Raw genomic sequence first — 13403 nt, 5'->3', positions numbered from 1 at the left:
GGAGAATGGTGCCTGTGTTCTGGTGCATGAGGCTGGATCTTGTCTTTTTGGTGAGCAGGACTGTGTCTGGTGGTGTGTTACGGGGTGTCTGTGACCTTATTATGATTTTAAGCAGCCTCTCTGCTAATTGGTGGTTTATGTTCCTGTCTTGCTATTTGTTTCACATAGGGTGTCCATCACTGTAGCTTGCTGGTCATTGAGTAGTGCTGCGTCTTAGCATTGAGGTGGAGATATCTGAGAGATCTTTCACCATTTGATATTGCATGGGGCCAGGAGGTCTCTGGTGGACCAATGTCCTGAACTCGGCTCTCCCACCTCAGAGGCTCATGTCTGACACACAGCTGGAGCACTAAGACTAGTTGTGGAAATGAACCGCAGTCTCCTCAGTTCAGGAATATTATTTGGTAGAATGAATCAAAGTCATTCTACCAAAACCAAGGACTCTTCAAACATGTCTTGCTCTGAATTTGGCACCTGAAGTACTCTTCTACAGTCATATTTTTCTTAATGTATTTTTCTCTTATTAATATGGTTATAACAGTTTGATGTCTTTGGTTACTTTGGATATTTCTCAATCATAATCTCTTCAAATAATTCTCCACTCTTTCTTTCTTGGACTCTGATTAAACATGTATTAGATTTATTCACCATATTCCCTTTAACTCTCACCCACTCTCTTTTGGTACTTTCCATCATTCTGTCTCTTCATGTTACATTCTGTATAATTTCTTCAGACCTCTTTTTCATTTTTCTAATTCTTCTTTCAAGTAGAAAATTTACCTTTGACCTTTGAACCACAGCACCAAACATTCAGGGCATATTTTATGATGCCCCTAGCGTATTAAAGGGAGGTAAGGTTTAGAGATGTTAAATGAATATTCCCAGGTGACCCAGCATGAAAAACACAGAGCCCAAACTAACATCATAGATTAGTCCCTCAGCCGAAGTCCTTCCAACTGTGCTTGCTTTCTCCTGGGCTGTGGATACTCCCAATCTCTCATATCCCAGGAAATAAAACCATAGTGAGGTTTCCAACGTTTTTAGAGCTGTGAAATACTTCTTTTTAGATTATAAAAGTCAGTGATTTTGCTTCATTGGTTATGATATTTTCCTAGGACTTTGTTCTGGCATTTGGAGCATTGATGTATTGTTCCCAAATCAGATTACAATGACCAAGTTAGTTCATTTCAAAGAAGAGCAAATCCGAGGATGTTTACCCAGGGAGGTATGGCAATTGTCCTGAACACAACAGTTTTGGTATACATCTTTCATCCCACCAGGAGCAAGATGGAGACAGAGCAATGAGTGATTTCCAAATGGGCCCCTGTGTAGTCAGTATGAGTGCAATGTGTCAGCAAGCAGAATAGATGGCCAAACATTTAACACTTTCATTCTTCTCCTTTCTCCCTCTTGGCAGCCTGAGGAATACAAGGATTAATTAATTGCTTTATTATAGTGGTGGTATCAGTGGAGTGAACATGTGTAGAGGACTTTCTTAGAATTCATGAACTCCTTCCTTCTCTCCACTTCCCAAATCCCCACCCTCCCCCACAGGTACCCTCACCTTCCTCCTGTCATCACTGTGAGGACCACTACCCACCTCCACTCTCAACACAACTTTGATCTGGCTCCCTCTTCTCACCTCAGTTTGGCAGAGGTTCAGGATCTTTACTATGGGGACCGTCTGTATAATGGGAGACAGGCCATCCAGCGCGTACAGTTTGTTGCTGCCCAAGTTCAAGGGTTTAGAGTGATGAAAGAAGAATTAGAGTGTTACTGTTTAGGGTCAGGGAGACAAATCTGCCCTCTATTCCATCTGTTCTACCCCATACCATAATACCAGCTCTGAGCCTATGGCCTCATCTCAGGAAAATTCTTTTCAGTGAACCAAAGGCATTATCAAGACCATATCCATGTTAACATGTGGAGAGGAATAATTCCTCCAAAGAAAGAGATGTAGAATTGGGAGGATGGAACTTCAGGGAGGTGGTTTGAGATCACAGTGAGTACTTTGGCAAAGTACAGAGAATATATAGGTGAGGTAGCTCAGAAGGAGTTGTATTAGTCTTATGTAGAAATGCTAGGTACTTTGCTGGAGCCAGGAAAAGTTGATGATCTGTCCTTTTCATTACTAGGAGTTAATATTCTCAGTCTTCTAAGGGCAGGTTCAGAGAAGTGACAACATGGAACAGGCTGACTACAGAAGGACCAGGGAGATTGTCTAAAGGCAAAGGAGGAAACTCCTGCTAAGGAGATGCAGCAACTCCTCACCAGTACCTCAGTTTGCCTCAAGTTGACAGTATGGGGGCTGGAGGTTCTGCGGTCCTTCTTGCAGTCTAATATTGAGGCAGGCCTGCCTAATCCATACAGACATAGAGGTTTCCTCCTCTGTCTGAGAGGGGCTCTCCTTGCCTTGCTCCTAAAGGGTCTCCCTTTCAATCCTAGGTTGGCATGGGGGCTTTACTTCCCCAGGCTAAGGTCTGAGGTTCTATTTAGCTACCATCATGACATTCATTTCTCTGGCCAAATGCCAGGAGCTGGGCCCTCCTTGGGAAAAAGCAGTGTTCTTTGAGTCAAGGGGCCAGACGTGGGCCCCACCCCCCCAGTGAGCAGAGGGCTTCCTGAGGCAGGAGTGGAAGGCAGAGGGCAGAGGTGGTAGAAAAGACAGCAGGACAGGTCTCTCAGGAGCACTTCTCCTCCCTCCTGTTGTTTCTGGACTCTCCATTCCATTCTGTTAAGCTGTATGTATATCCCTGTGCCAGTATGCCCATGTCACATCATCCTGCCTGGTCCTTCACAGGAACCCTGGGCATCCTGAGACAGGTATGAGCTCTCAGATAAAGAACCAACTCAGACAGGTGAAGGGGCCATCAGGAGAGAGGACGGTGATCATAAGAGGGGGCCACAGATCCTCAGCCCCATGCTGACCTGGGACCTGACCCTTTCCTCCTTCTGGGGAAGGTCTGCCCCCATGGCTGCTCTGTTTTCCATGCCCAAGTCTGGTTGAGCTCACACAGGTGACGAAGTTTCAACCAGCATCCAATGGGTCACCAGCCCAAATTGTGCATATTTTCCATTCCTACCTGGGGTACCAGGGCCATTCAGGGGCAGGTGAAGGGAAGGGCTGCAGCAGAGGCACCATTTCCCCTTTCTTTCCTCTTCTTCACTGACCCCCACCACGGGAGAGCTTCTTTCCCTTCCCTTTGTTTTCTCTCTCTCCCTCGTCTCTGTGCCCCTATGTCTCTCTCATCTCTCCCCTCCTACCTTCACTCCCTTCCTGTCTTCATTCCCCTCCGTCTCCCTCCTTGCCTCCTGAACCCCACCTCACTCTCCTCTCTGCCCCAGCATCCTGGGCCATCCCTGGGGGGTGTCCAGGTCTTGTCAGAGTGCTGGACCCCCAGTGAGGTAGCAGAGCCCTGGGCTCCCACCTCATTCCCTCTTCTCTCCACAGCCTTCAGTGGGGCCCTAGAGGAAGGAAGAGGGTGTAAGAAAGCCCCGCAGCATGGGTTTGAAATGCTGGCCCTTGTGCCACTGGAGAAGGGAGTCTGGGTAGTCTGGGTGGGAGCTACCCAGGGGAAGGAGAGGAAGGAGAGAAAGATGGAGAGGCAGAGAGAGAGAGGCTTCACAACCCTGAACTGTTAATTACTTCTTTCTATTTTTGTTTTCAGACAGTGCCATAGGAATTGTTTCCCCAAGTTGATAGCCAGTGACTGCCTACATTCATCATTGTCTCTTACTAACATTGGTGACCTCTGAACCTGTCCTCAAGCCCTTTAAGTTGAGGAAATTACACCCTATTCTCAGTCTGTTGACAGCTTTTATCATTAATGGGTATTGGATTGTGTCAAATACTTCTGCATCGTTAATATAAGCATGGGAGCTTTCTTCCTTATGCTGTTGATTTGAAGGATTACATTAATTGATTTTCAAATGTTGAATCAACCTTACATACTTGTAATGAATCCCACATGGTCATGGTGTATAATTTTTAAATATATTGTAAGATTCTATTTGCTAACATGTTGTTGAGGATTTTTGCATCTATCTTCATGAGAAATATTGGTCTGTAGATTTCTATTTTTGTAATGGTGATTGTCTGGTTTTTGTATTGGGTTAATGTTGGCCTCATAGACTGAGTTAGGAAGTACTCTCTCTGCTTCTATCTTCTGGAAGAGATTATAGAGACTTATTCTAATTTCTTACATAAATGTATTGGTATAAATCACCAATTAAGCCATCTGGGTTGATGCTTTCTGTTTTAGAAAGTTATTAGTTATTGATTCAATTTCTTTAACAGATATAGGCTTATAAAAATTGTCTATTTGAAATATATTTTAAGTTTGAAATATATAGATTTATGTCTCTTGGGGTTTTTTTTTGTTTTGTTTGTGTATTTAACTGCTTTAGTGAGATATAATTCACATATCATACAATTCACCCAAACTGTACAATTCAGTTGTCTTTAGGATATTCACAGCCACCACCACCATAGGCAATTTTAGAACGTTTTCATCACTTCAAAAAGACGCACCCAACCCTTGAGTTGTCACCGCTTATACTCCTATCCCTTAAGCCTTAAGCAACTAATAATCTACTTTGTCTTTAAAGATTTGCTTATTTTGGACATTTTACGTGAATGAAATTATATAATATGTGGCCTTTTGTGACTGGCTTCTTTCACTTAGTATATATTTTCAATGTTGATCCATGTTGTAGGATATATCAGTAAATCACTCCTTTTCATTTCTGAATAATAGTCTGTAGTGTGGATATACCTCACTTTGTTTAACTGTCAGTCAGTTGATGGGCAATTGGATTGTTTCCACTTTGGGCCATTATGAATAATGCTGCTATAAACTTTACTCTGTAATTTTCTTAACATCTTTATTGGAGTATAATTGCTTTACAATGGTGTGTTAGTTTCTGCTTTATAACAAAATGAATCAGTTATACATATATATATGTTCCCATATCTCTTCCCTCTTGCGTCTCCCTCCCTCCCACCCTACCTATCCCACCCTTCTAGGTGGTCACATAGCACCGAGCTGATCTCCCTGTGCTATGCGGCTGCTTCCCACTAATTTTTGTTTGAATATGTATTCATTTCTCTTGGATATATACCTAGAGTGGAATTATTGGGTTGTATGGTAACTCTGTTCGTTCATTTCAGGAAATTGCAGACTGTTTTACAAAGTGGCTGTGCCATTTTACATTCCCACCAGGAGTGTATGAGGGTTCGGATTTCTCCGTATCCTCACTAATGTTCGGTGTTACCTGCCTTTTTCATTCCAGCTACTTTAGTGGGTTTGAAGTGGTATCTCATTGTGGTTTTGATTTGAATTTCCCCAATGACTAATGATGTTGAGTATCTCATTGCACATTTTTATATGTTGCTTGGAGAAATGTCTATTAAGATCACTTGCCCAGTTTTAAAAATTGGGTTAGTTGTCTTATTATTAGTGAGTTGTAAGTGTTCCTTACATATTAAGGATACAAGTCTCTTATCAGATATATGATTTACAAATAGTTCCCTCAATTCTGTGGGTGCTATTTTCACTTTCTGGATGATGTCCTTTGAAGAAAAGTCTCACTTTTGATAAAGTCCCTAATATCTATATTTTCTTGCTCATGCTTTTGTTGACATGTCTAATAATTCTTTGCAAAATCCAAGGTCATCAAGATTTACCACTATATTTTCTTCTAAGGATTTTATGGATTTAGATCTCACATTTAGGTTTTTGATCCATTTGGTGTTAATTTTTGTATATCATGTGAGATTAAAGTTCCAGCTCCATTCTTTTGCATGTGGCTCTCTAGTTGTCCCAGCAGCATTTGCAGAAAAGGCTATTCTTATTTCCCATTGAATGGCCTTGAAACCCTTGTCAAAAATTGCTTAACCAAAGATGCTTGGTGTTGTTTCTGGACTCTCCATTCCATTCTGTTAAGCTGTATGTATATCCCTGTGCCAGTATCACAGTATCTTGATTACCATTGCTTTGTGGTAAGCCTTGAAATAGAGAACTGGGAGTCCTCTTGCTTTATCCTTTTTCAAGTTTGTTTTGACTAATCTGAGTTCCTTGCAATTCCATATGTATGCATTTAAAAGTCAGCTTGTTAAATTCTACAAAGCAATCTGCTGTGTTTCTGACAGACATTGCATTACATCTGTAGATCAATTTGGAGATTATTGCCATCCTAATATTATTAAGTGTTCTGATCCACGATCATGGGATATTTTCCCATTTATTTAGATCTTGTTTAATAACTTTTAACAATATTTTGTATTTTTCAGATGTGGATTCTGTAATTTTTTTGTTAAATTAACTCATAAGTATTTTATTTTTTTGATACCATTGTAAAAGGAAATGTTTTCTAAATTTCATTTTAGATTGCTCATTGCAAGTGTGTGGAAAGACAAGTGACTTCTGTATATTGATCGTATATTGAAAGGACAGCAAATTGAAAGTAGTGGAAGATTAGTTTCTTCTCTGGGACTTATCGTATTTCTTTTTATTAAAACTATTTAAACATTTTTCAGATGCAATAAGCCAAACAAACTAAGATATGATAATTTTAAGAAAATAATAAGACTTATTAAATCCTTTTTAGTATAAAAAATATTAAACCCTCACAGTCTTAGGAAGAAAAGCTTTTCATTTACAGATTCACAGACAGAGAGCTCACAGCTTCAGCTCCACAACCTGACCAATGAGTCTAATGCTAAATCAGACACAAATACATATGCAAACAAGTTCTGCAGGAAAAAAAAATAATCATTACAAGGAGATGACAGAGAATGGATACTTGGCCTTTTTACTCATTCGTATAGGAACTTTATGTGTTCTTCATATAATATTCTCGCCATTCTTTCACATTCACTCAAGAATTTCATGACCCCCTTCCCAACCCATGGAATTCATTAAACAAAAAACCATAATACTCTTTTCCACATTTTGAAGGTTTCACAGGCTTCCAGTCTTGAACCTAGTTATCAAAACTAGGACACCAGTCCCTAAACTGAGAGAAAAGTTTACCAGTCTCTTCTCTGTAGCTGAAATTTTCATTCATGAATTCCATTGGCAAACCAGACCATATCATTGAGACTCCCACTGGTAAAGAATACTTTTGAATAAGCAAGACGCAGTGGTTTGCAACTAGTATTGCTTTACTACTCAGAGAAACATATTTTTAAAATAATGTATAACTTAGAGAGTTAAATGAGCATCATACTTGGAAACCTGAAAACACAGAAAATGAATTTGATCTGCCACATTTCAGGAAGAGCCCATCACGGGCCATGGCAGCTCAGGCATCAGGAAGTTCAAGGAGAAGCAAAGTACTGAAAAGGCAAGCTTGATGTTACATTTTCTTATTGAGGAACTGCTCTCCAATCCAGTGGGTGATCAAAAGATGAGCAGATTCTGGTAAGCTCACCAGAATCATCAAAATACAATGACTAGGGACTTCCCTCATGGTCCAGTGGTTAAGACTTTGCCTTCCAATGCAGGGGGGGCGGGTTTGGTCCCTGGTCGGGGAGCTAAGATCCCACATGCCTTGCAGACAAAAAACCCAAAAGCGTAAAACAGAAGCAATATTGTAACAAATTCAATAAAGACTTTAAAAATGGTTCACATAAAAAAAATACTGATTAAAATCAATTTCCTTGAAATTTCCAGTACCAGCTAAGCTTGAGAACATAATAACAACAACGTGGCTATAGCATAGCAAAAAAGCAAAGGAAAATGTAAAGGGTAGAAAGCAGAAGATGAACTGCTTACTGTCCTTGGGACTTGAACAAGGACACAAGAGTAAAGTTCCCTCAGTTTTCTTATTTCCTCCAAAACGTCCCAGATAGGGCACTGCAGAAGCCTCCAACTCAGAACCACCAACAATGATACACACAAAGCTCTAAGAAAAGTCTATTCCTCTAGCCAAAGGATCATGAAAAGTGTGGTCTAAACACAGAAGACCTGTTTGGTAATAATGCACCTCCTCTCCAGACAAACACCAATGGAAAAACTTTACCCCAACCCCTGAGGTTTCAGAGGCTGGGGTGGGGGGCTAATCTGCTACCCTGCCTCTCTGAAGCAGGTGATGACCATTCAATTCACCCATCAGGGTAATATCAGAGGGGTCCATCAGCAACCTAAGGCTCCACCCCCATTCAACAACAATGACACTGAAGGAGGCAGTGCAGATTGGGACTAGTAAGCATTCCATTATCCCCATTTCTGGTGTCAGTGATGCCAGTGGTTAGCTGAACCTCCACGTCCACCCGGCATTAATGAGGTGGTATCAGGTGGGACTACTCAACACTCCACTTTCTCCCTCACCCGTCTTTGTGTGCTGGGCCCTTTTGAGAGCTGAGCCTCTCCTCCACTCATCATCAAGACAAAACCCGGTAGTGGGAGGCAGGGTTGCTTCGCACTCAGCTTTCCCTCTTTTTCCCTTGAAGTCTCAGAGACCAGTGGCAAGCTAGCCAAGCTTCTTCCCCCAGCCCTGCAGGCAGCCACAAATTATTCAGTCTGCCATTCCCATCCCCCTTCCATAGTGTCACCAATGCCCAGAGGGGAACTGAGCTTATACTCCCATTCTGAGGCAACAAAATGTTGTGAATTGGTGCCTCTCGTTCATTGGAAAGGTAGGCAGCGCTGGGGTGGGAGTTCAGCTACCACTGAGGCAGTGTGACAGAGTAATCCACTTTTGCTAGGGTGGAATCAGAACAGGAATCTGAACATATAACCCATACCACTCTGTGTTACACCGAAATATCACGCAAACAATAAAGATAAATAGGGTCCAGAGTCTGATAATGTGGTATTCAAAATGCCCAGGATATGACAGAGATCAAAATACCAAGAATCAAGAAAATCACATCTTGAATAATAAAAGACAATGTACAGATGCCAACGCTGAAGTGAATAATGTTGGAATAATGACAAGAATTTTGAAGTGACCATCCTAAAGTAATTATGAAGCAGTTACAGATTCTCTTAAAACAAATGAAAATCTCAGCAAAGCATTGGGATTTAAAAGAAAGAAACAAGTGGAAACTATAGAACTCAAAAATAGTGTATCTCTTATTGAAACTGCATGGATCCTGGGAGATAGTTCTGAGACCACAAAGTGGGCTTCTTCTACCTTGCTTTCTATCTTACTATCCACCAATTAATATTAGATTTGGAATTCAGAAGGAAGATACAATAGAGTGTCATTTACACATTTACTGAAATTGACAAATGAAGTCAGACTTTTACTTATAAATGGTAATTCTCTTCATATTTGAAATTTTTTTCAGTGAGAACTATATTTCCAATTGTTCAGTCATATGCTAAACATTTTCCATAAACTGAGTGAACTATACTTGTAGTGCCAAGATTTGGAAAAAGGATATCTAAAACATATTCATCAGGTATATCTACAATATACCAGAAATTACATCCTTTGCAAATTAAAAATATGAGAAGCCTGTTTTCAAGATTCTTGTAGGAGTATGAGAAGGAAAATATTACCTTAAAATTCTTCTTTTGAAAAGTTTCTGCTATTCTGGATCTTCACCCAGCAATGGTCGACCTAGAGGAAGATGTTAAGTGCATTATCATTGCACCCTGCCCAGTTGCTGTCTGTATAAGTGGCGCACCAATTCAACCTATCAGTTGTTTTCTCTTCAGGATGGTCTGGGCAGAACCTGACATTAGGCTGGGCTAATGTCTTGTCCTTTGATGGAGGGAGAACTGGCTTTTCATTATCCTTGCCTGGGGATCTTTAGAAATTTTTCTGGACACCCTAAGCACTTCAACTGGCGATTACCCATTAAAAAAGTGATACTGGGTTTGAGATTCATTAAATCATTACATTTTCCTTAAACCACTTATGGTAAATAGTATTGACAGGGGTTATTATTCCCTTGGACTGAAACACAATCTAAAGCACAGTGTGGTTTAAAGTGACTTCTTGGAAATTGCAAAATATATTTTTAAGCAATAGAGACTAGGAAGAACCGTAGATCTCTTGATGCTCAATCCTGATAACATAAGTCAATGATAATGATAATAATTATCCATTTACCATCACTGTCAAGTGTTCTGCTAAGCCCTATATATGCATTATCTGAACGGAACACAATCAACAGTCTTAAGAAGTCACATCAATTGCCACTCTTGGATAGCCTCATCCACCAGAGGGCAGACAGCAGAAGCAAGAACTACATTCCTGCAGGCTGTGGAAGAAAAACCACATTCACAGAAAGATAGACAAAATGAAAAGGCAGAGGACTTTGTACCAAATGAAGGAACAAGATAAAACCCCAGAAAAACAACTAAATGAAGTGGAGATAGGCAACCTTCCAGAAAAAGAATTCAGAATAATGATAGTGAAGATGATCCAGGACCTCAGAAAAAGAATGGAGGCAAAGATCGAGAAGATGCAAGACATCTTTAACAAAGACATAGATGAATCAAAGAACAAACAAACAGAGATGAACAATACAATAACTGAAATGAAAAATACACTAGAAGGAACCAACAGGAGAATAACTGAGGCAGAAGAACGAATAAGAGACCTGGAAGACAGAATGGTGGAATTCACTGTTGTGGAACAGAATAAAGAAAAAAGAATGAAAACAAATGAAGACAGCTTAAGAGACATCTGGGACAACAATAAATGCACCAACATTTGCATTATAGGAGTCCCAGAAGGAGAAGAGAGAGAGAAAGGACCCAAGAAAATATATGAAGAGATTATAGTCGAAAAATTCCCTAACATGGGAAAGGAAATAGCCGCCCAGTCCAGGAAGCACAGAGAGTACAAGGCAGGATAAACCCAAGGAGAAACACACAAAGGCACATAGTAATCAAACGGACAAAATTTAAAGGCAAAGAAAAATCATTAAAAGCAACAAAGGAAAAATGACAACATACAAGGGAACTTGCAGAGGTTAACATCTGATTTCTCAACAGAAATTCTACAAGCCAGAAGGGAGTGGCACGGTACATTTAAAGTGATGAAAGGGAAGAACCTTAAACCAAGATTACTCTACCCAGCAAGGATAGATTCGACAGAGAAATCAAAAGCTTTACAGGCAAGCAAAAGCTAACAGAATTCACCACCACCAAACCAGCTCTACAACAAATGCTAAAGGAACTTCTCTAAGTGGGAAACACAAGAGAAGAAAAGGACCAACAAAAACAAAGCCAAAACAATTAAGAAAATGGTAATAGGAACATACATATTGATAATTACCTTAAATGTGAATGCATAAATGCTCCAACCAAAAGACACGGACTTGCTGAATGGATACAAAAGCAAGACCCATATATATGCTGTCTACAAGAGACCCACTTCAGAACTAGGGACACATACAGAATGAAAGTGAGGGGATGGAAAAAAGATATTCCATGTAAATGGAAATCGAAAGAAAGCTGGAGTAGCAATACTCATACAAGACAAAATAGACTTTAAAATAAAGAATGTTACAACAGACAAGGAAGGACACTACATAACGATCAAGGGATCAATCCAAGAAAAAGATATAAAAATTATAAATATATATGCACCCAACATAGGAGCACCTCAATACATAAAGCAAATGATAACAGCTATAAACAGGGAAATTGACAGTAACACAATAATAGTGGGAGACTTTAACACCTCACTTAGAGCAATGGACAGATCATCCAGACAGAAAATTAACAAGGAAACACAAGCTTTAAATGACACAATAGACCGGATAGCTTTAATTGATATTTATAAGACATTCCATCCAAAAACAGCAGGTTACACTTTCTTCGCAAGTGCACACGGAACATTCTCCAGGATAGATCACACCTTGTGTCACAAGTCAAGCCTCAGTAAATTTAAGAAAATTGAAATCATATCAAGAAGGTTTTCGGACCCCAAAGCTATGAGACTAAAAATAAATTATAGGAAAAAAACGTAAAAAACACAAACTCCTGGAGGCTAAACAATATGTTACAAAATAACCAAGAGATCAAGAAGAAATCAAAGAGGAAATCGAAAAATACCTAGAGACAAATGACAATGAACACAAGAGGGAAGGAGGAGATATGGGGATATATGAATATGTATAGTTGAGTCACTTTGTTATAAAGCAGAAACTAACACACCACTGTAAAGAAATTATACTCCAATAAAGATGTTAAAAAAATGACAATGAAAGCATGACGACCCCAAACCTATGGGATGCAGCAAAAGCAATTCTAAGAATGAAGTTAATAGCAATACAATCCTACCTCAAGAAACAAGAAAAATCCCAAATAAGCAATCTAACCTTACACCTAAAGGAACTAGAGAAAGAAGAACAAACAAACCCCAAGTTAGTAGAAGGAAAGAATTCGTAAAGACCAGAGCACAAATAAATGAAAAAGAAACAAAGAAGAGAATAGCAAAGGTCAATGAAACTAAAAGCTGGTTCTTTCAGAAGATTATCAAAACTGATAAACCTTTAGCCAGACTCATCAAGAAAAAGAGGGAGAGGGCTCAAATCAATAAAATTAGAAATGAAAAAGGAGAAGGTACAACAGACACAGCAGAAATACAAAGGATCATAAGAGACTACTACAAGCAACTATATGCCAATAAAATGGACAACCTGGAAGAAATGGACAAATTCTTAGAAAGGTATAACCTTCCAAGACTGAACAGGAAGAAATAGAAAATATGAACAGACCAATCAGAAGTAATAAAGTTGAAACTGTGATTAAAAATCTTCCAACAAACAAAAGTCCAGGACCTGATGGTTTCAGAGGTGACTTCTATCAAACATTTAGAGAAGAGCTAACACCCATCCTTGTCAAACTCTTCCAAAAAATTGCAAAGGAAGGAACACTCCCAAAGTCATTTTACTAGGCCACCATCACCCTGATACCAGAACCAGAAAAAGACACTACGAAAAAAAGAAAATTACAGACCAATATCACTGATAAATATAGATACAAAAATCCTCAACAAAATACTAGCAAACAGAATCCACCAACACATCAAAAGGATCATACACCAGGATCAAGTGGGATTTATACCAGGAATGCAAGGATTCTTCAATATATGTAAATCAATCATTGTGAAACACCATATTAACAAATTGAAGGATAAAAACTGTATGATAATCTCAACAGAGGCAGAAAGAGCTTTCAACCAAATTCAACACCCATTTATGATAAAAATTCTCCAGAAAGTGGGCATAGAGGGAAACTACCTCAACATAATAAAGACCATATACGACAAACCCACAGCAAACATCATTCTCAATGGTGAAAAACTGAAAGCATTTCCTCTAAGATCAGGAAGAAGACAAGGATGTCCACTCTCACCACTATTATTCAACATAGTTTTGGAAGTCCTAGCCACGGCAATCAGAGAAGGAAAAGAAATAAATGGAACCTAAA

The 13403-nt window shown here is 39.5% G+C and overlaps 1 protein-coding gene across 1 annotated transcript in view; it reads left to right on the top strand.

Moving 5' to 3' along the window:
- Positions 1–1168: 1168 nt before the first annotated feature.
- The window catches only part of LOC309817576 (nuclear RNA export factor 2-like), a gene marked incomplete at both ends in the record, with an annotated part of 42708 nt that continues 30473 nt past the window's right edge, over positions 1169–13403 (top strand). Inside the window, 2 exons of the mRNA XM_082646861.1 lie at positions 1169–1225; positions 1961–2002. Coding sequence (XP_082502987.1) covers positions 1169–1225; positions 1961–2002 — 99 coding nt within the window. The remainder of the gene's footprint in view (positions 1226–1960; positions 2003–13403) is intronic.

The sequence above is a fragment of the Grampus griseus genome, assembly GCF_964374135.1.
Source record: "Grampus griseus genome assembly, chromosome: X".
NCBI classification, from domain to species: Eukaryota; Metazoa; Chordata; class Mammalia; order Artiodactyla; family Delphinidae; genus Grampus; species Grampus griseus.
The sequence above is the reverse complement of the archived record's forward strand: the minus strand, read 5'-3'. Positions and strand labels throughout refer to the sequence as shown.